Raw genomic sequence first — 22962 nt, forward strand, 5'->3', positions numbered from 1 at the left:
CCACCCACCCAGCCCTCTACCCTGACCCCTGCACCCCAGCCCTCTGTATGTGCTCCTACAACTCCATCCCTGACTCCTGCACTCTCCACACATACCCAGCCCCCCCACACCACATACCCTGACTCCTGCACCCCACCACATGCCCCCAGCCCCGACTCCTACACTCCCCACACCCCCTTCCCTGACTCCTGCACTCCCCACGCATACCCAGCCCCCCCGCACCCAATGCCCTGACTCCTGCACTCCCCACGCATACCCAGCCCCCCCCCACACCCCATGCCCTGACTCTTGCACCCCCCACCCTGAGCACCAGGTTGGCAGTGGGCTGAGCAGGCCGGCGGCTTAAGATCAGCATTTTAATGTAATTTTAAATGAAGCTTCTTAAATATTTTGAAAACCTTGTTTACTTTACATACAACAGTAGTTTACAGAGTAGCACACTTCTTATCAAACTGTCTGTACTGGGCTATCTTGATTATCACTTCAAAAGTTTTTTTCTCTTAATTGGCCTCTCAGAGTTGGTAAGACAACTCCCACCTTTTGATGCTCTCTGTATGTATGTATATATCTCCTCAATATATGTTCCATTCTATGCATCCGAAGAAGTGGGCTGTAGCCCACAAAAGCTTATGCTCAAATAAATTTGTTAGTCTCTAAGGCCTTGGCTACACTTACCCGGTAGTTCGGCGGCGAGCGATCGAACTTCTGGGTTCGACTTATCGCGTCTAGTCTGGACGCGATAAGTCGAACCCGGAAGTGCTCGCCGTCGACTGCGGTACTCCAGCTCGGCGAGAGGAGTACCGCGGAGTCGACGGGGGAGCCTGCCTGCCGAGTGTGGACCAAGGTAAGTTCGAACTAAGGTACTTCGAACTTCAGCTACGTTATTCACGTAGCTGAAGTTCCGTACCTTAGTTCGAATTAGGGGGTTAGTGTAGACCTGGCCTAAGGTGCCACAAGTACTCCTGTTCTTTTAACAGTAGTTTAGTTATATTATATATAGACTTATAGAGAGAGACCTTCTAAACAACGTTAGATGTATTACCGGCACGTGAAATGTTAAATTAAAGTGAATAAATGAAGACTCCGCACACTTCTGAAAGGTTGCCGACCCCTGCTTTACAGGATTGTGCAATTGTATTAAGCTGCTAGCTGTACATTAGTTATACACTATAGCTAGGGTGACCAGATGTCCTGGATTTTATAGGGACAGTCCTGATTTTTGGATCTTTTGCTTATATAGGCTCCTATTACCCCCCACCCCTGTCCCGATTTTTCACACTTGCTGTCTGGTCACCCTAACTATAGCCCCACTTCTCTCTCCAGACAGCCCAGCCTCCTCCCCACCACCCTTAGCTCTTTCATTGAAGAATTTGCGAGTCACGTGAAAGGAGCCTGCTGGAGCTGGGCCTGGCCGGTGATGTCACATCCTCCCGTGGGCCAATGGCAGGGTCTGTTTATGTTGGGCCTAGTTTCATATTCATAAGCGAAGGCCTGTGGGGGCATTGGCTTTGCTGCGGATGGTTGCCGTCGCTGGAGGATTCAGCAGCAGCTGTGATCGAGGCTGCTGTTCTCTCCGCGGGAGGAGGGAAGGACCCGGCGCTTGGTGGCACGTTCGCTCTCAGCAGGAAGCAGCTCTGACTCCGTGTCTGTTCATTCAGCGCCCAGAGGAGTGAACGGGCAGAGAGCAGAGCGGAAGCGCCCATCACCTCCTCCCTCCCGTCTGCAGCGGACGAGAATGAGAGAGAATGAGCCAGAGAGACACCCTGGTGCATCTGTTTGCTGGAGGGTAGGTGCAGCCACTAATTATTACTCTGGCCTCACCTCGTGCCCCACTGGCGTGTGCATGTGCAAACCCTTTGCAAGTGATCACGCAGGGGAGAGGTCTGAAGGAAATGGGGCCTGTCAAGGAATAGAAGGAGGTCGGGGAGGTAGAGGGGAAAGCAATTCGCTAGCGTTTCTCAGGGAGATCCCCTTTGTGCCAGATGTTTCCCCGTTTCTGGGTGTCAGCGAGGCCTGTACATGCAAAGCAGCACCTCTCCTCGCTCCTCCTCATTGCTGCAGCCACCAGGGAAATGGCTTCCAGATCTGCAGTCTGGTGCAGCCGCTGCTGTTGTGTGGGGTGGGATTGCTGGCGAGGCAAATCCTCCTTTGCTCTTTGGAGGAGATAGGTGGTTGGGCCTCGACAGCCCTCACTGTGGAGGGCCGAAGAGATTGAATGAAGTGAGTGGGGTAGTGGCAGCAGGGACACTTGTCTGGAGAGTGGATGGGAGGAGGCCAGCCACTGCAGTGCCTGCAGGATCTAGGGAATGATCTGCTGGGCGGTTGGGTGTGTGTGTGTGGGGGGGGGGGGGGTCTCAACTAATTCTCTCCAGGGGGAGGTGGCGTGTGGGAGGGTGGGCAAAGGGTTGAGATGCTTGGGCGGAGAGTGACTTGGTTGGCGTTTGGGGGTGAACGAGCTGGCTGGCTGCCATGAGCGATGGGAGGGAGGGTTGGGATGGGGACCATGGACACCTCGGGGGCAGGGGGTAGCTTGGAGGGAGGGAATGGGGTTTCAGGGCACTGTAGGTGGAAACTGGCGAGCGGGGATGTAAAAAGGTGTCTTGGGGTGGCGGCGGCGTTTCAGGAGGAGGTATCTGGGCTGCATGGCAGCAGGGGCTGTTTGCAGTGGGGAACGCGGCTGTCATGGTGCGAGGTAGCCGGGCACTTTCGGGCAATGTCTTGCAGAGATAGACGAGCAAGCGGGTGTCTGGGCCGAGGCTGGCATTGTTTGCGCAGCTACCAGTGTTAAACACTTTCTCCCATCTCCCGCTTTCCTGTAAGGCGGCCCAGTTTATTCTGCAAGCGGGTGGATTCCCCTTTCCTCCCCCCAGCCCTTCCCTGCAATACCCAGCCCCTGCCCGGAGTCCTCCGGCCCTAGCGGCACAAACAGCAACCCTCCCCTTCTGCAACTACTTGTAGTTTCCGCCACGCAAACGTGACCATCTTGGCTACTCAGGACTTGGCTACCGCGTCGTCACACCGGCGGTCGCGAAGGTGGCCTGAGCCTGCTCCATTTTCCTTTCCCATCTCCACCGCGGTGTGGCTGCCTCAGCTCCGCATCCTGCTCACTACTACCCCCTCCACCCCTCTCCCGTCGTCGCATGCCGCTCTCTCCGGGACCAGACGCCGAGCCGGGACCGCATCAGTGCCCACCCCCGCAGAACGAGGATCAGCCCTCAGTCCCTCCATTAGTTCCGCTCCTGGTCGTTCCGGGGAGCAGCTGTCACACAACAGAGACTACCTGGGTCTTTGAGAGCTTCAAAACAGAGACCACAGGGTCTCCTGCCCCTCCACGAAGGGAAACCCCTTTTTTAGCACTCCCAGGGGAGGAAACTCTTCTGCCCTTCCCTGAAAGAGGACCCACCTTTCCCTGCTGGCTGCACGGCTCTGGCTGCAGTAGGGGCGGTGGGGAGGCTGCAAAGGTAGGATCAGCTCCTGCCCCCCCCCCCCATTACAGCCTGTGATTATCTAGACACAGAAATGCTCTCTCAGCAGCCACCGCTGCTGCTAGATAACAGCTTCCCTCCCGGAAATCCCTCTCCCACCTATGCTAAGAAATCTCCCCCAGGGAACACCCTACTGCATCCCCTTCTCCACCTCCCCCTTTCCGTGATCCACCCTTTCCTTTCCCTTCCCGCTTCTGAATGTGGAGGCAGGAGAGGAGGCTGTAGGAGGATGCTCCGCCCCCCCCCCCAGCCGCCTGAGTTAACTCCCCTCTCTGCACCGCTTCTCTCCAGCCTCTCCTCAGTGCTGCGGCGCTGGTCATGTGAACGGGGCCAGCTGGAGCGGGGCGGCAATGTCACGTCCTGCCGGGGGCCAGTGACGGTGTCTGTTGATGTTGGGCCCAGCTGCGTGTTCATAAGTCCAGGTCCCTGGTTTGCTGTGGCTGCAGCTGCGGGAGCAACAACCCCGGCTGCCGTTATCTGTGGCCGGGAGGAGAGGGTGTGGGTTCGCTCTCCACGCGGGACGCAGCCTTCTCTGCCGCCGGACAGCAGCAGTGAGCGACCTGGCTGAGCACAGGCGCCCATCACCTCCTGTCTGCAGGGGCCAAGCATGAGAGAGGATGAGCCAGAGACACAGCCTGGTGCATCTCTTTGCTGGAGGGTAGGTGGAGCCACTAGTTTTTCTCTCTAGCCCCCCACTCCTTATACTGCCACATGGTATGGGGGCCTGGCAGGGGAGAGAGGCTCTGATGGTGGGGGTGAATCTCTCTGTTTTTATGTGGTCTCTTAGTGGAAATTGGAGGTTGCCTTGGGGGCATAGATGGCCTTTGGGGTATTTTATAGTTTGTTTAATGGTATGTTTCTCAGGAGAGGAATGTGTCATGCACACACCTCCCTCTACCCCAAAGGCAGAAGAGATTGGAGGAGTGCTGCATGCAGAAGCATGTATTTGGCTGGCAGCAAGGCCTGTTGGCTGGGATGGTTTTTGAGCTGTTTACTGCATCATTGTATATCCTTGAATAGCGAATGATCTTGTCACTCTTGTTCTGCTGGAGGAGTTGGGTACCAGGGGGTTGTCTTAATCTTCTCAGGATCTGTAACATGAGGAACCTCTTTAGATGGCCTGTCCATTGTAGTGTTGTTTGCAGGGCCTTCAGACAGTTCCTAGGGTGGGAAGAGGGACCTGGTGTATAGGTGGAGGGGGAGGAGAGGAGAAAGTTCATCTAGACAGATCTTATAGAAAAGAAGGGCGACTTAACTGGGCTGTGTGTGTGTACGTATGTACATCTGCGTGTATGTGTGTGTACGTACGTACAGCTGTGTGTGTTTGTGTGTACATATGTACGGATGCAAAGGTAGGGGGAGGAGGTGGGAATGGATTCTCAGGGTTAGTCATTTGGGCTTGGTGTTTTGGTACAGCTGGGCGAGGATACCTTAGCTGTGTTCTGTGAAGAATCATGAGGGTGGTCTATCTAGTTGCCCTGGTTTTTGATGATTGGGAGTATGGTCTTGGGGGAGGGCAGGTCTCTCGGATAGGAGATTGCAGATTCAGGCTGAACCAAACTATAGGATTTGGGTGTGAGTAGACACTCTAGGATCTTAATGAGCAGAATGTGTGTCTGATTCCCAGCACTTTCCTTGTAACAGTACCTGGGCAGGTACAATTACTTCCAGTTTCTGCCCTCCAGATGTACAAGTGGAAGGAGAGAAGTAATGCAGCAGCAGGGCCCAGGACAGCGCCTCCTGGGTTTCAGCTCCTTGTAAATCTTCAGAAAAACGAGAGAGAGAGTCCCTGCTGCCTCTAACATTTTGAACCCTCATCTCAGCACCCTGACTTGACAGCTCTACAAAAGGAAGGCCAAGGGAGTGAGAGAAGCTTGCTTGAGAGTAAACACAAGGTTCAGGTCTGTAAACTGAATCAAGTCCAGATGCAGATTATTAATCTCTGCAGCTAATGAATTTTCCTGCCCTTGATAAGAGGTCTGATCTGTAAACTTTGTGGTCTGGCTACCAGGCCCTTCAAATGAGTCAAAGGCTATGTTGTGCAGAAGGTGCTGAGACCCCTTATATTACCTTTTCACTGGATGCTAGCCACAGATTTATTTCTAATCCTGGCTCAGCAAAACCAAAAGTATATATTCATTCATTTAGCAGTGTGAAAGTTATTTAGGGTAACTGAAAAACCCCTATGTCACTTTAGTTTATAGCATGAAGAGTGATCTTTCCTTGAATGATTCCTTTATTTTAGATTTTGCCGAAGAATATAGAAGAGCACTTTAAAATATTACTTTATATCAGGACTGTTACCATATCTAATGCTCTACTCAAATCGTGTGTGGTGGGAATAATATGGGAAGGTAGAAAAACAGGATTTTATTCATCTTATTGGGGTGAATGTAATGCTTATGAAATGTTCCAGATATGGGACCAAAATAGAAAACTTCAACATCACTTCCTTTAGGGTGAGGGGGCAGTTCAGTCTTCATTTCCATTTAATTGTTGGCCTCTGTATTGAGACTACCGCTGAAGAAGTCGGTTGTAGTGACTTAATGATGCAGACACATCTTCTTAGAACTGAATTGTGATCACTAGCTCATTTCATAACAGGCACCAAACAAATATCTGATTGTAACAGCTCATGGCTACTACCAGGTTGGTCTGGATTTTAAATTAAAGAACTAGAGTTGAAAGGATCCACATTCTATTTCTGATTGCCTTCCTCTCCCCACCCTCACCCCCATGTACATGCCCCATACTCACATAGCTCCCTTTATAGCAAGCTTGATTGATTTTTGTAGCATACTGAACTTTGAAAAATTATGTAACAACTACAACCTGTTTACTGTTTTTAAATATTAAAGTTTCATTTTATGAAAAATAAGCAAGTAAAGATGATGGTAACTATTATCGGTGTTTTATGACATCCAACTTAAAATAGAAATAATATTCAGCTATCTAAAAATAATAAACAATTAGGTACCTCTTCTTACATGGGATTAGGTCCATTGAAATACCCTGTGTATATTGAAGTAACACAAACTTTTTCCTAGTAAACATTCAAGTTTTACTACATATTTCTGCTGGAGTAATTTGACCGCCAGTACATTTCTGCTCCCTCAATAGCTTTATGAAAGTGTCACTATTGTTATGTGAAATTTTTATTACTAGTGTCACAGCAAAATTTACCTTTTAGACGACTATAGCTTCCAAAGATGAGAATCTTTCAAAAATATATCAAAATATGGTAGAAGTCACTTTTGGAGCTAGAAAGTCAATAGTGCAGGGAAACATCAAATAAGCATTGGCTCATTTTGATGTGTAGAAGACAGATGAGTAGGAGATTCAAAGGTGTTATTAAAACAAGAACTTTGCATTTTGTTCATTTGGTAACAGAGAACTTTGCAAATCATTTTTCTGCTATTGGAACATCTGGTCTTAAAAAAGAAAAGCAATTTTAATCAGTAATAACTTGCAAGGAAGTATTGTTTTAAATAGCAAACGCTTTTGGCCACTTTATGAATCCTTGCTTTACTATCTGTATACTGAAATACCAGTATTCAGACTTTTTTTATTGCAAAATAAGTTACACAGTAGAACCATAATTCATAGATTGATAGATTCCAAGGCCAGAAGGGACAATTGGGATCATCTTGTCTGATCCAAAATAGAACTTCCCCAAAATAATTCCTACAGCAGATCTCTTACAAAAACATCCAATCTTGATTTAAAAATTGCCAGCAATGGAGAATCCACCATGATCCTTTGTAAGTTGTTCCAAAGGTTTATTACTCTCACTGTTAAAAAATTATGCCTTATTTCCAGTCTGAATCTGTCTAGATTCAACTTCCAGCCATTGGATCATGTTATACCTTTTTCTGTTAGACTGAAAAGCCTATTATGAATATTTGTTTACCATGTAGTGACTTATAGACTGTAATCAAGTCACTCCTTAACCTTCTCTTTGCTAAAATATATAGATTGAACTCCTTGAGTCTGTCATTATAAAGCATGGTTTCTAGTCCTTTAATCGTTCTTGTGGCTCTTCTCTGAACCGTCTCCAATTTATCAACATCCTTCTTGAATTGTGGGCACCAGAATTTGATACAGAATTCCAGCAGTGGTCATACCAAGGCTGAATACAGAAGTAAAATAACCTCTCTACTCCTACTCAGGATTCCCCTGTTTATGCATCCAAGGATTACATTAGCTGTTTTGGCCACAGTGTTGCACTGGGAGCTCATGTTCAGAAGATTATCCGTCATGACCCCCAAATCTTTTTCAGAGTTCCCCATGATGTCAATATGGCCTACAGTCTGTTCCTAGGTGTATACATCGACATTTAGCCATATTAAAACACACATTTTCTGCTTTCACCCAGTTTACCACACTTAATCAGAAGCTCTTTTTAATATTCTACATCAGAAGCACCAAAAGTTGATTAAAAGGATTTATACTTTTAGATATACTGTCAAGCCTGGGTAGGTGTTGCATTATGCTTGTGCAATCACTGATATTGCTCACTTTCAACACAGCCGAAGTACTATATTAATACTATATTATTATATTAGTACTATATTCTAGCCATGCATCAGGAGCCACAACCACAAACCCATGTGCCCATGTAGAGTCCCACTAACTTCAAGCACCTGGCATTGGGGATTAGAAATCTTCACTATTGGATCTTGATCTAGGATCAGTGCCTTATGCTAGATTTCCAGTCACCTGAAGAATTGCTTGGTTGCACTTCTTAGAACTCTTTTTTTAAGAACTACACAATTAACCAGGGGTTACCATGGGCCCTCTGTCTTCTGACTTCTGGTTGAGTCCATGCATTTGTATTCCCATGTAGTCTGGTGATGGGTGGGTACTAGATCGGGCATATTAACCCAGGCCAGGAAGGGAAAGGTACAGAAGATTTAAAATTTTAAGATTGGAAAATCATGTTAATAGATCTCTGTATTGGATAGCATCTAGATTAATATTTTAGTCCAATCCAAGCATGTACATTAAATAAATAATCTATTGATTATAGGACCTTCTGTGAAAAGGTTTGTAGCAGGAATCATTTAAAAAAAATCTATACAGAAAAGAATGATGCACCTTAGTAATTGGTTTTGGAATTCATGGGGGGGGGGGCGGCATCTTAGTAATTGACTTTGGAATTTGTGGGGCGGGAAGGGGTACTAGAAATTGGAGAGTCACAAATGAAAATTAGTTTAGTCACTAGCACCTGTGTTGGAGTGACTTCCTTTCTGTTCCAGAAATGCCGAGGGCCTTGGGGTTGCACAGACTGAGTTTATCCTTAAAACAGTAGGAACTCAGGCTGTGTGCTCTCAGGGACCAGTCAAGGATATTACATTACTACATAGGAGGTTGGAAATTTCTTTGCATGTGTGGCTGAGCTGTGCAGTTTCTTGACTTTCACTTTTTTTTTTTTTTTTTTAAGTTCTTTGGTTCCCTGCAGCAAGTTGACCTTTCTCCTGAATAGGTAAACGTGCTGCGATAATAGTCTCCAGGGCATTCTGCAATCTGTACAGCTAACCAGAAATCTTTGGAATCCTAAAAATAACTGAGGTCATGCAGCTGTTTGTCTGCTTGTAGTTTTTAGTGAATCTCTGCAAAATACTGAAACAGAGTTAAGTCTTTATAATTCGTAGGATGAAGGTACACCGTACAGATTAACAATGTTAGTGTCTGAAAGGGAGGATTCATGCACTGATAGTTTCCTGTGTTCAGTTTAAGATGTTAACTGGTAGCTAATTTAGGTGTGTGTGTGTTTGTTTTTTTTAAGTTGTACAGGGCCTGTATAATTAGACTATTGGGAGGTAATTCATAACAATAAGGCAAAAAGTACTATCAGCTTTACTTCAGTTGTCCTAACCACTGGACCAAACCCACTTTCCCAAACTTAAGACTCTTGGCACAAATTAGTATACTTCGATATATTTCAGATTTAGTCCTGATCCTCTTCCTTTCCTAGGCCACCCCAATGCCTTCCCTCCTGCAGCTTCCCCTTCCGCTTTTGCCCAAATAATCCTCTCAGAAAAACCCAATGTTTGTTTAAAATTGAGACTGTGTAATTTGCTCCATGAATTGGGTTTTGCTACTTTGAACTTCTGTGCCCGTGGTAAAAATAGCTAATGATATTTTGAGAATTGTGGCATATCTAGAATTTTCTATTAGAAAGCTGATGTTATTTAAAGGGCCACTGTCAACATAAAGATGAAGTTATAAACAAATTTATTTACTTCTGTTAATAATAGAAACTCCAAAAACCAAGCATAAAGAGTAACACATAAATTGTTTTCTTTTCGTGTTTTTGCAGTTCTCTTAACTTGGATAATGAAAATCAGTTCAGTGTCACTGCCAGATTCTTAGTTTGAAACTCAAACACTGCAACACGATCAGAATTTTTTTTTAAATTCATTTAATTGGGATTTTATTTTTAAGCGGTGGAAATATTCCTTTTGGTCTTAGGTTTTTAAAAGAAGGTGTTGGCTTTGTGTCTTTTTTTTTAAATACAAAAATTAAGTTTTGAGCTTTTTAAATAAACCAGTAAAACCTGAACAGCTAAATAATGAGCCTTTCTGCTTGTTAATATTGTTAGATCCCTTGCTATATTTTGTGGGTCAAGTGCATTCCCTGGATGCTTTGCTGTTCTTAACTAGGGTGCCAGGTGTCCATTTTTTGACTGGAACACCTGGTCGAAAAGGGACCCTGGCTGTTAAAGGTCCGGTCGGCGGCGGAGCAGGGCTAAGGCAGGCTCCCTGCCTGGTATGGCTCTGCGTGGGTCCTGGAAGCAGAGGCATGTCCCCTCTCCGGCTCCGACATGTAGGGGCAGCCAGAGGGCTTTGCACGCTGCCCAAGCCCCCAAGCGCCAGCTTCGCAGCTCCCATTGGCCGGGAACCATGGGAGCTGCGGGGGCAGCGCACACAGCGGCCTGGCCGCGCCTCTGCGTAGGAGCCAGGTGGGAGGGGGGACATGCTGATGCTTCCAGGAGCTGCTTGAGGAAAGCGCTGCCCACAGCCTGCACCCCTGACCTCCTCCCATGCCCCAACCTCCTGCCCCAGCCCTGATCCCCCTCCCACATTCCAAACCCCTTGATCCCAGTCTGGAGCACTCTTCTGCACCCCAAACCCCTCATCCCCAGCCCACCACAGAGTCCACACCCCCAGCCAGAGCCCTCACCCCCCCCCACACCCCAACCCCCTGCCCCAGCCCTGATCCTCCTCTCACTCTCTAAACCCCTTGGTTCCAGCCTGGAGCACCCTCTTGTACTCCAAATCTCTTATCCCCAGCCGCACCCCAGAGTCTGCACCCCCAGCTGGAGCCCCCTCCTGCACCCTGAACCCCTCATTTCTGGCCCCACCCCAGAGCCCACACCCCCAGTCCAGAGCCCATACCCCCTCCCATACCCCAACCCCCTGTCTCAGCTCGGAGCCCCCTCACATACTCCAAACTCCTTGGCTCCATCCCCTAGCCTGGAGCCTCCTCCTGCACCCCAAATCCCTCATCCCTGGCCACTCCCCCAGCCGGAGCCCCCTCCCGCACCCTGAACCCCTCATTTCTGGCCCCATCCCAGAGCCCTCATCCCCTCCCACACCCCAACCCCTTGAGCCAGCCCAGTGAAAATCAGCAAGTGAGCGAGTGACAGAGGGAGGGTGGGATGGAGTGAGTGGGGGGCAGGGCTTCATAAAAGGGGTAGGGCCTCAAGGGCAGGGCAAGGTGTTTGGTTTTGTGGGAGTAGAAAGTTGGCAACCCTATTCTGAACTAGTAGCGCCCATCGACTTCAAAAACCTTTTTTTGGTCTGAAAATTGTTTACCTATTGCTGTCCCAAGTAACACGCAAGGCCCTACTCCTGAGAACACGTCCATGCACATGCTAGCTTTAAGCATGTGAGTAATCCCATTCACATTAACGCAACTCCTCATGTATTTATAATTGGCGTGCATGAAACTGTTTAGAGAATCGGGGCTTAAGAGTTCAATAGCTGAAAAAAGAGTAGGGAAAAAATCTAGTTTATTTACTGTGTTCTTTTGACAGCACTTTGTGTTTAGTCAGTTTCCCTTGTGCAGTCAGTCAATTCCTTTTGTTTTTGTGGGTTTTTCATATATTCTAAGGGAGAAGGAGATTTTAGAAAATAGGTAAATGATAGTAAAATTGCAAAATGGTCAGGTGGACTTGTGATTGTGTGATATTTTAAGCAATTTTTCATCCTTTTTTTTACTAGATTTCAAATCTACTGTTTAACGTACAATGCTGCTCTGAAAAGTGACTCTAAAAATGGCTGTCTTTCTGGCCTTGTTTGCACTCTAGCCCTAGGCCTGTAGCTCTCTCTTCAATGCAGCAGTGGACGTGCTAATCCTGCTTGGGGCATATCTGGATGGCACAGTGGTTGAAACGCCAATATCCTGTATACATTGGGTGCAGGTCCACTAGTGGTAGCACATAGTGGGAGATTTTAATAAAAGTGGTAAAGTAGACAAGGCCAGTTATTCCTTATCAAATGTAGTAGGTTTGCAAGTAAAAAGGCATCTTCTTTAGTTGCTGGCTCTACAAACTCAACCTGTGTTTGAAAACCTCTGAAAATTAAGCTATTTTTTTTTCTTCTTCTTGCACATCATGGGTAATAAAGTAGCTGCAGGACAAATTAGGCCCTCAACTACTTCTATGCAACTTCATTACCTTTATTGAAATCGTCACTGTCTTAACTGCCCTGGTTTTGTGGTGCTAATGATAATTAAAAACACAAACAAAGCCATACTCGTTTTCTGTTACTAAAGTAAGCGGATAGCCCTTTGAATGCACACAGGGATCAGATCTGTTGTCATGAAGGTGCCATTTTTACACACTCCTTTTTTTTAGAGTAGAACCACAGTTTAGAAAAGATGGATACATCTCCTCTGTTGAAACTTAGCAGAAACAAGCTGGAAAAGTGACAATTACTTGTTTTGTTCTTGTTATAAGTATACCTAATTGATTACCTCTAGTTTGTTTTGTAAAATCTAGGCCTCAGTCCTACAAATTACAGTGTATGGACAGAGGAGCTTCTCTTCGTCTCAGGAGTCTGCCTGTGCCCCATAATTTGCAGGTTTATAGCCATAATTTGTATATTAGGAAGAATAGTGATAGTCTTTCATCTTCATTTTTTACTTATTTATTTTAAATATCTTCCTATCAGTTTTTGTCTTGAGCTTCAGTGAATTTACAGCAAGGTGCCAATTGTGCAGTCCTTAAATCATCGGGCCGCTCTGTGGGCACAGGAGTCCACTTGTGCAGATCAAATTGTGGTTCAGAACCCAAGATATAACACAAAATTACTAATGAGAGGCAAAGTTATAGTCTATAAGAGGAACATGCCACACAACACTTGCTAAAGCTGATAAGGCTTGTGATAAATATACATTTAAAAATACCTGCCAGATTTAGGCCTTAATCTTGTGAATTGCTCTGTGTGAGCGCTGGGTTCAGCCTATGCAAAGCAGCTTTTAGATTGGGGGTGTATGTGTTGAACTCTCTAATTAGAAACTATTGCTTTTGATTTGCATTGTGACATGTTGGTAAGGTTCTGAACTAGTACCTGATCCCTTCAAAAAGTTACACACGAGCAGCTTTACTCACCTGTGTCACTGGGACTTTTGACTGGAGTAAAATTACAGGCATGAGTGTTTGCAGGATCAGGCCTTGAAATAATTAACAAAATACTGACTGTTCTGTTACAGAGAAGTAAGTGTATCTCTTTATTTTCATATTAGCTATCTAAATCATGACTTATGATTTGTGTTAAAAAACAAAACAAAACAAAAAGCCTCAACTCCCATCCCCTCAAAAAGAAGTTAAGTCTATGGGGAGGGTTTGGGGAGGGGACTGATGAAGTTATAGAGCGAGGGTTCTCAAACTGGGGGTCATGAGGTTATTACATGGGAGGTCGCGAGCTTGTCAGCCTCCACCCCAAACCCTGCTTTGCCTCCAGCATTTATAATGGTATTAAAAAGCCGGTTCGTTCATAAGCTGACCTCCACAAGATGGATAAGTAAAAATGGAAAATTTTTATGACCCGTTCATAAGCCGACCCTATAAATCAGGAGTCAGCAAACTTTGGCTTTCAGGTCATCAGGATAAGCTGCTGGCAGGCCGAAATGGTTTGTTTACCTCGAGCGTCTGTAGGCATGGAGGTAAACCTAAGGAAACAAAGTGACGGACCAGGACAGCAACTGGTGGGGAAATTTTTTGGGGGGGAGAAACTGGGGGTCAGGACCACTCCCCCACATGACCCCACCCCTAGCCTGGGACCCCCAGACTCTCCCCATCCCTTCCCTTCCCACCTTATCTCGGGAGGGCCATATCTCTGGCCTGGCTGGAGCTGATCCAGCAGGTTGGGCAGCGTGGCCGCAGCATGTTCCAGCGGGCTGGGCCAGGTGGCACAGGCGCAGTGTGCTCCGGCGGGCTGGGCGGCGTGGCCACAGCCTGCTCTGGGGGGGCAGGGCCGATCGGGGCTAGCAGGCTGCAGCCGTGCCGGAGCTGCAGCTGCTTCGGAGGCTGGGGGGAGAGCAGCGTGGCCAGAAGCAGAGAGACTCTGGCCCCGCCTCTTCCCTTCTGGCTCTGCTGGCTGTGCTGCCTCTCCTTGCTCCCTCTGTTGGGGGGAGGGACTGTGTCCCACCTCTCCCTCCCTATACCATTCATAAGCCAACCCTCTTCTCTGGTGCTTCCCTTTTTTACTAAAAAGAATTCGGCTTATGAACGAGTATATGCGGTATATAAAAAAGTGTTTTTAATGTTTCAAGGAGGGTCACCCTCAGAGGCTTGCTATGTGAAAGAGGTCACCAATACAAAAGTTTGAGAACCACTGTTATAGAGGAAGCTTTGGTGAAAGTTATAGTAGTGATACTCAGACCTCAGAGGTTCAGGAGCCAAATTAGCAATCAGCATTACCCAAAAAAGCCACAATGGTGTGAATTCATTTTTTTTTTATATAGAAAAATCAGGATACTTTTACTATGTTGTTAACCAATTGTAATTGATAAATACTAGTAATATTATTCTCACCGTGAAATGGCTGAGCAGGTATTATTATTAGGGATAAAATTAGAAAGGCCAAGTCACAAAATGAGATCAGACTAGCTAGAGACATAAAGGGTAACAAGAAAACTTTCTACAAATACATTAGAAGCAAGAGGAAGACCAAGAGGGTGGGCCCGTTACTCAATGAGGAGGGGAAAAACAATAGCAGAAAATGTGGAAATGGCAGAAGTGCTTCATGACTTCTTTGTTTCGGTTTTCACCAAGAAGGTTGGTGATTGGACATCTGATATACTGAATACCAGTGAAAATGAGGTAGGATCAGAAGAGGCTAAAATAGGGAAAGAAGTTAAAAATCTCTTAGACATATTAGATGTCTTCAAGTCACCAGGGCCCGATAAAATGCATCCTAGAATACTCAAGGAGCTGACTGAGGAGATATCTGAACCATTCGCGATTTATCTTTGAAAAGTCATGGAAGATGGGAGAGATTTCAGAGGGTTGGAAAATGGCACTATATTTGCCCATCTAAAGAAAGGGAAATAAGGACTACCCAGGAAATTACAGACCAGTCAGCTTAACTTCTGTACCGGGAAAGATAATAGAGCAAATCATTAAGCAATCAGTTTGCAAACATCTAGAACAGTGGTCTCCAAAGAGGGTGTGCGGCAGGAGGAGCGCTTTTTTTTGTTTTTTGCTTCGGCGCGGCAGGGGGTGCATGCTCAAAAAATTGTTACTGATAGGGGTGCGCGATCAAAAAAGTTTGGAGACCACTGATCTAGAAGATAATAAGATGATAAGTAACAGTCAGCATGGATTTGTCAAGAACAAATCGTGTCAAACCAACCTGATAGCTTTCTTTGATAGGGTAGCAAGTCTTGTGGATGGGGGGGAAGTGGTAGACGTGGTATATCTTGACTTCAGTAAAGCTCTTGATACTGTCTTACGCGACCTTCTCATAAACAAACCAGAGAAATGCAACCTAGATCGAGCTACATTAAGGTGGGTGCAAAACTAGTTAGAAAGTGGTTCCCAGAAAGTAGTTTCAGTGGGGTCCCGCAGGAATGAGTTGTGGGTCCGGTACTGTTCAATATCTTCATCAGTGATTTAGATAATGGCATAGAGAGTACACTTATAAAGTTTGCGGATGATACCAAGCTGGGAGGGGTCACAAGTGCTTTGGAGGATACGATTTAAAATTCAAAATGTACTGGACAAACTGGAGAAATTATCTGCAGTAAATAGATTGAAATTCAATAAAGACAAATACAAAGTACTCCATTTAAGAAGGAACAATTAATTGCACACATGCAAAATGGGAAATGACTGTCTAGGAAGGAGTATTGCGGAAAGGGATCTGGGGGTCGTAGTGGATCACAAGCTAAATATGAGTCAACAGTGTAACACTGTTGCAAAAAAAGCAAACATCCTTCTGGGATGTATTAGCAGGAGTGCTGTAAATAAGACATGAGAAGTAATTCTTCCGCTCTACTCTACTCTGATTAGGCCTCAACTGGAGTATTTTGTCCAATTCTGGGTGCCACATTTCAGGAAGGATGTGGACAAATTGGAGAGAGTCCAGAGAAGAGCAACAAAAGTGATTAAAGGTCTAGAAAACATGACCTATGAGGGAAGATTGAAAAAAAAATGGGTTTGTTTAGTCTGGTAAAGAGAAAACTGAGGATATAAAAGTTTTCAAGTACGTAAAAGGTTGTTACAAGGAAGTTTTCTTAAACTCTGAGACTAGGACAAGAAGCAATGATTTTACATTGCAGCAAGGGAGGTTTAGGTTGGACATGAGGAAAAGCTTCCTAACTGTCAGAGTGGTTAAGCACTGGAATAAATTGCCTAGGGAAGTTATGGAATCTCCATCATTGGAGATTTTTAAGAGCAGGTTAGACAAACTCCTGTCAGGAATGTCTAGATAATATTCAGTCCTGTCTTGAGTGCAGGAGAGTGGACTAGATAACCTCTCAAGTCCACCTGTCCAGTCCTATGATTCTATGATTTTATCAACTACAATTGGTTAATAACATAGTAAAAGTGTCCTGATTGGTTAATAACTAAGATTATTAATTAAATTGCATAGTTTTAATATCATGTGTTGCAAAGAGTCACAGGAGATACCTTAAAGCAGGGGTCGGCAACCTTTCAGAAGTGGTGTGCTGAGTCTTCATTTATTCTCTCTAATTTAAGGTTTGGCGTGCCAGTAATACATTTTAACATTTTTAGAAGGTCTCTTTCTATAAGTCTATAATATATAACTAAACTGTTATTGTAAAGTAAATAAGGTAAACTTTAAAGTAAACTGTAAAGTAAATAAGGTTTTTTAAATGTTTAAGAAGCTTCATTTAAAATTAAATTAAAATGCAGAGTCCCCCGGACCGGTGGCCAGGACCCGGGCAGTGTGAGTGCCACTGAAAATCAGCTCGCGTGCCATAGGTTGCCTATCCCTGCCTTAAAGAGCTGCTTGCGAGCTTCAGCCTATGTAACACTGGGTTACAGAATCTCTTTTTAGTAAACTGTAGTAGTTTGGCCATCTATTAATGGTGTGCCAGAATTATGAACTCAAAGAAGTGGGTGTTTCTTTCTATGTATTTTTGGCGTCAATCTTACTAAATAAACTGTGTGTGCAACAAATATTGAAGACTAATATTAGGAATTGACTGATACACAGGGATAACACGTGTTTCCTATTAAAATGCACTTTGATCTCGTTTATGCTACTGTCAGTTACTGACCTATTTGTAAATAACCTGTATAGACATACAAGGAACTTTATGTTTAGCAGCGTGTCTGATATTTTAGTTATTTACCCACAGATTCTGTCTGTTGAATCGCAGTGGAGGGACATGCACAGATTGATTTTTGTCAGTACTAACGATTCAAGTTAAAATTCAATTTTTATTTTATATATTTTTTTACAATACATTCCTTTTCAAGATCAGGGCTTCACTTAGTATTTCAGTGCCAGTTCAGCAAGTCTTGTGACTACAGTTAATCACTGCATAGTATTCAGTTCCTCAACGTTTGGGAATTTTCCTTCTAGCCAGACAAGTAAACAGCTGATGCATTATTACAAATCTCTATTGAACCTTCCCCTCCCTACACCATTCTCTAATCTGGCAGGTTAAGTGCAAATTCTAGAGAAGTTGATTGTGTGTGGTGGTGGTGTTTTTTGGTTTTGTTTAAAAATACTAAAATAAATATTTTTCACAATTTTTATTTTATTTATTTGCTTGCTTTTACTTTTCCCTGGAAGTGGTGATTTTGTTGGGATGCAAATGTTCCCTTGCAATTGAGAGATTAGAACGTTGTGCTAGTGTGTGAGAAATGAAAATAGGTTAGTCTCTTCCCATCACCAAAGCTAAATGAAATACAAAAAGTAAACAAGCTAAATGATGAAGAGGGCGGGGGAGACATAAGGTACTGGTAACTACACAAGAACCATTGTGTTAATGTAACTTTTTACGTTAAAATAGCCTTTTGAACTACCAGCTGGAGTAAGAGTCCTGTGCCAAGGAAAAACCCGTGGTGTACATAAGATCACTGCTTTGATGGCAGAGCAAAAAGTAGGGAAAGAGTATCCAAAGCATAAAGGGCTACTGTAGTGGTTGGCTTTCCACTGTAAATTGTACCTACCCATTAGTACATATTCTTTCTGCTTATACTTACATTTTTAATAAGGTTGTAGTATGTGTCATTAAACAGTGTCTGCTACAGTCTCCAGGCATTTGGTGACCAGTTGTTGACAGCAGGCATATTACTCCTGGGGGGATGCTGTGTCAAAAAATTAAAAATTCTGCATATTCTATTTGTCAAAATAATGCAGTATAATCACACCAGTTTCAATTGTTTTGGTAATTTTATTTAAACTACAATACAGAAAAAAGTCACAGTAACTATTCAGTATTTCCTAAACACATGAAAGTTAAGTTACAAACACTAGGTAACTAATACCTTGCAATTGAATTATAATCCTGGATTTTGATTTAAATTACATTACAGATCACCAAACTGCCCCCCCCTCCCAAAAAGTAGAATGTCATTTTAAATTGCTCAGACTTTCACACATAAAAGGCATACAGTTTTGCTAATCATTGTCCTGGACCTGGGGGTACTTTGGTAAGTGCTTGGTTTTGATTGTCCTGACATTTTATTGACTGCTTGGTAAATGTTTTATTTGCCCTCAGTCTTTTTTTTTTTTTTCTCCCCCTTCTTTATAATATGTAAGTAAAATAAATCCTGAGCTGTAATCTAACTCCATTGTGCCACTATGGCACAGGAGAAAAGTGAGAAAGCACATAGATATTCCTCACTGATTTCCGTAAAGTCATTTATAAGGCTTTACGTCACTCTGGCAATGTAGGGGCCTTAAAACTCTTACAGGTTTTGTGCTCCTGCAGGAATTGACTGAGAATGGGAACAGTTAACTAACAATAGGAATATTAACAATGTTACTAAGCAGGCAGGCTGCTACATTTCTGCCTGGGAGAAAGAGCTATCCTTGTGCATAATAAAAAAAACCTACCCCTCCATGCCCCCGGCAAGCCACAGTAGCAAGCGAGAGGGACAGAGTCTCTCTCGCACTTGTTGGCAGGCACGCATGCCCAGCCCCACCCTCTGACTTTGATCAAGGTCTCCCCGGAGGCACACATGCATGCCCAGCCCCCCACAGTGACTTGCGTTTTTGAGGGTGCCTGGGCTGCCAGGGAAGAGGCACATGTCCCACTGCAGATTTCTTTTGCACTTTTCTCTGCGGGGGGCACAGAAATATGCAGGCTGTATGAATTGTGGGGGCGCAGAATTCTGTCAGGAGTAGCATATGCATAGGAAGTGAGCTTCTTATCTCCATATACCTGTACTCTCAGCTACTGTAAGCAGGTGGTTAAATGAAATATTATAATCCGAACAGATGGGCCGTACTGGTACTTTTTTTCTTAATGTAGTGAAACATGTTTCACACTGGTTCAGGTGTTGCTGGAGGGAAATGGAAATGCTGCAAGAATCAAGCCCAAAGAGAGTTCATTTTGAACTCTACAAAATTATCCCACGCAGAGTAAGTGGGGAACGGGTGGAAATAAGGACACCAAATGTAAGCCCTAATGAAAGAAATGTCTTTTTCTTTTTAATTGAAAGCAATGGCTGAAACTCCATCTCTAAGTGTCTTGTTGGATATCAGTGTCACAGCTTGCATTATGAAGAACAGGAGTACTTGTGGCACCTTATCAAATAGCTTGCTACTAACAAGGGTCACTTTCAGGTGGCCGCAAATCACCTCTAACACCAGCCAAAGAATGAGGTGACGATTTTAGCCTTAACTTTGTCTGTTTCCTTTTTAAATGTATTTGTACCTTAAGATGAGAGATGGTGGTGGGAATGAATGTCTTCTGTGAATGTGTATTGAGACCTCTTTTAACATGCCATTAGCATATTTATCAGTGCAGCTGGCACATCTGTATACTAAGAGTGTTAGTGTTTGTACAAAGAAAATTGTACACAGTTGCTGTTTATTTGTAGCTTTCATAAGACATACAGCCCTCTCTTTGTTTTGTACTTCTGTGTACACAACATTCTAACATATGTTGGCAGCTGTGGAGGAGAACTCTTAATGTGATGCAAAATAGAAGTTTTCAGTTCAAAGATCCTCCTCCTATTCAACAGGACTAGAGAGAGAGGATAGTCTTGTGACTAAAGCACTGTCTGTGAGTCAGGAAATCACGGCTCTGTTTCTAGCTGTGTCATGTACTTCTGGTATGATCTTGGCTCTTCAACTAATACCTCCATGCCTCAGTTTTCCTGTCTATAGAAGTTAATACTTGCATCTCTCCTAGTGGTGCTGAGACTTAACGGTTGTGTAGTTCTTTGACTGATAAAGAATAGCATGCCCTGCATCAGCAATAATTCATATGCAGAGTGTTTAAAAATCTACACTGCAGACTATAGCACAGGTTATATGAGTTTATTATGCCAAGCATTCATCATATATGCTATAATTTTAGAAATGAGGCAGTCTACAAATTTTTTTATCCTACATCCATGTAACTGTGAGAGGAGAAAATATTTATATCTGTCTCATTAATGAGTAAAATTCAAAAAGCCTCTTAAAATAATTCACTGTAATAGTTCTTGTCTGTTCCCCTTTCCTGTACCCACTTCTACATTTCTAAAAACATTCACCTACTCTGCATTTAAACGATTTGCCTGCACAATTCCACTTAATCTAAAAAGAGGCACTTTTGCTGTATATTGCTTTAAAAAGAAAAAACACCTCAAACCACAATACCTAAATATTGAAATAGCTATATTTGTTTTTCCCCTTATTTTGAAAATAACTTAATAGATCAGTGGTTCTCAACCTTTCCAGACTACTGTATTCCTTTCAGGAGTCTGATTTGTCTAGCATTCCCTCAGTTTCACCTCACTTAAAAACTTGGGCTTTGGCTTCAGCCCCATGCAGCAGGGCTTGGGCTTGGGCCTGGCGACCTATTAAAACAAACTTGCCCACGGTTTGAGAACCACTGATATAGAATATAGAACAGTATGAAAATCATTGTGTGAAATTTTATTTTGTACTGAGTTTGCTAGTGCTTTTTATGTAGCCTATTGTAAAATGGGGCAAATAGCTAGATGAGTTGATGTACCCCCCTGGAAGACCTCTACGTACGCCCAGGGGTACATGTACCCCTGCTTGAGAACCACTGGAATAGATTATTTAAACGGGGGGTAAAAGATTTTCTAGGCAGGTGCTTTGAATACCAAATTTCATTCCATTTAATTTCTTTTCCCCTTCAGCAAATAATTAAAAAAAAAATTGAATCAACATAGTCTAAACTTATTTGAACAAATATGTGTACTAGTTCCTAATTTAAATTACTGAAACCTTCACAGATTAATTACTTGAACTTGATAAAGTTCATAGTAACAATAAAGAATCCTTTGTAGTTTTGAATTTTCTAAAGCCTGCAACTTTAACTTTTTGGGAAAAATCTTTTTAAAAAACCTTACTTCAAATGTGTACTGCAAGGTATTTTTGAAAACCTTGTTAAAAATAACTGCACAAATTTTAAAAGGTAAGACAGGATGTTTTACAGCTAACCTTTGGTTGGGAGTGGGGGCTGGCACAGATTTTCAAATTTACCCCTTTTCCAGATTTTTAATTGATTAAGTAGTGAAAAGACAAATAATTTCTCCAATCTTGTAAAACTGTGAAAGTTTTACATAGTTAACAAAAAGATTGGGCAAAAATAGTATGAAGTAGGTGGCAGCCAAACATTACAATCACTATAGCAGCCTTACAAAATCCCAGGGATAGCAAGTAATGCTTAATACTGTTTGGAGGAAAGGCTGCCAGACTTTCAGATGTCGTCACATAACATCCCCGTTTGAACTACAGAAATTGTTTACATGTAGAAGTAGTAATAGCTACAAATATATTAAATATTTTCCTAATACTATTTCTACATGTAAACAACTTCTGTAGTTCACACAGAATGAGTGACAAATGACAAATGGGACAGGGGTCCTCCATATGATTGTGGATGAGAGGGGAAGGGATTCAGAAGATAGTCTCCTAATGTGATCCACAAAAGGAAAGTCTGACAATGCCTGGTGTACAGCCCTGGTGCATGCTCTAAATTTGTGAAATAACCAACAGTAAAACCAGGCTGGAATGAAGTTTGTGTGGGAGAGATCAAGATGGCTTCTGATTAGTGGGGTTTTTTTGTTTTTTTGTTTTTTTTTAAATATTTGGTATCTTAAGGACCAACCAGTGTGGAATCAAATGCTGTATTACCGGCTTAGTTTTCTATTGGTGAATAATATTCATAGGTAGCCTTTGTGGTTGATAAGGTAATGAATCTGTGTTTGAAACTGGGCCACTATTTAGCAAAGCAAATCCCAGACTTTGGACCTGCAAAACATTTGCTCCCTGAAAGTATAGCCCTGTTCTTTTACTCATTTGCATCTTAATATTCTGCCCCTCTTCTGCATCCAAGAAAACGCTATGTTTCTTTTCCTTACAAATTGAAAGTACCCAGTAAGCAATATGGGATAGAAAGCATAAGTACTCATTCCTTTGTCCTGGCAACGTGAATCTGAAGCCAGTGTTAGAACTAAATTTATTACTATGACTGTAATGAACATTGTATCTTTAGTATTCTAATACTTTGCCCTAGCTAATGTTGTGTACATACCACAAATGGAAAAAACAATTCAGGCATTAATTGTATAAGTCTTTTTTTAACACGGTAAAAGCAGCAGTTTCATATATTCTTGATAACTTGATTGTATATCGCTTTGCATATAAAGCATTTAAAATATATTCAGACTACGGATGGAAAATGTTCCAAATGGCATGAAGTAGAGAGTCAGTGCAAAATAAATTGCACCTCCTTTGTAAAGCGCTTTGAAATCTAATTATGAAAAGCGAATATAAGAGCTAGGATAGAACAGGTCTGT

At 43.5% G+C, this 22962-nt stretch overlaps 1 protein-coding gene across 3 annotated transcripts in view; it reads left to right on the forward strand.

Annotated features, from left to right (window-relative positions):
• The first annotated feature begins 1360 nt into the window (after positions 1-1360).
• SLC25A36 (solute carrier family 25 member 36) overlaps positions 1361-22962 on the forward strand; it is a 62124-nt gene continuing 40522 nt past the window's right edge. The window contains exon 1 of one of the 3 annotated variants that reach the window (XM_005282524.5): positions 1361-1786. In XM_005282524.5, the coding sequence (XP_005282581.1) occupies positions 1746-1786 (41 nt within the window). In that variant the 5' untranslated portion in view covers positions 1361-1745. Of the gene's footprint in view, positions 1787-1905; positions 2217-3741; positions 4144-22962 lie in introns of those variants that run through there. The other 2 variants (XM_065558053.1, XM_005282525.4) reach the window with 2 other exon arrangements.

Source organism: Chrysemys picta, chromosome 9 (genome assembly GCF_011386835.1).
Source record: "Chrysemys picta bellii isolate R12L10 chromosome 9, ASM1138683v2, whole genome shotgun sequence".
Taxonomy (NCBI): Eukaryota; Metazoa; Chordata; order Testudines; family Emydidae; genus Chrysemys; species Chrysemys picta.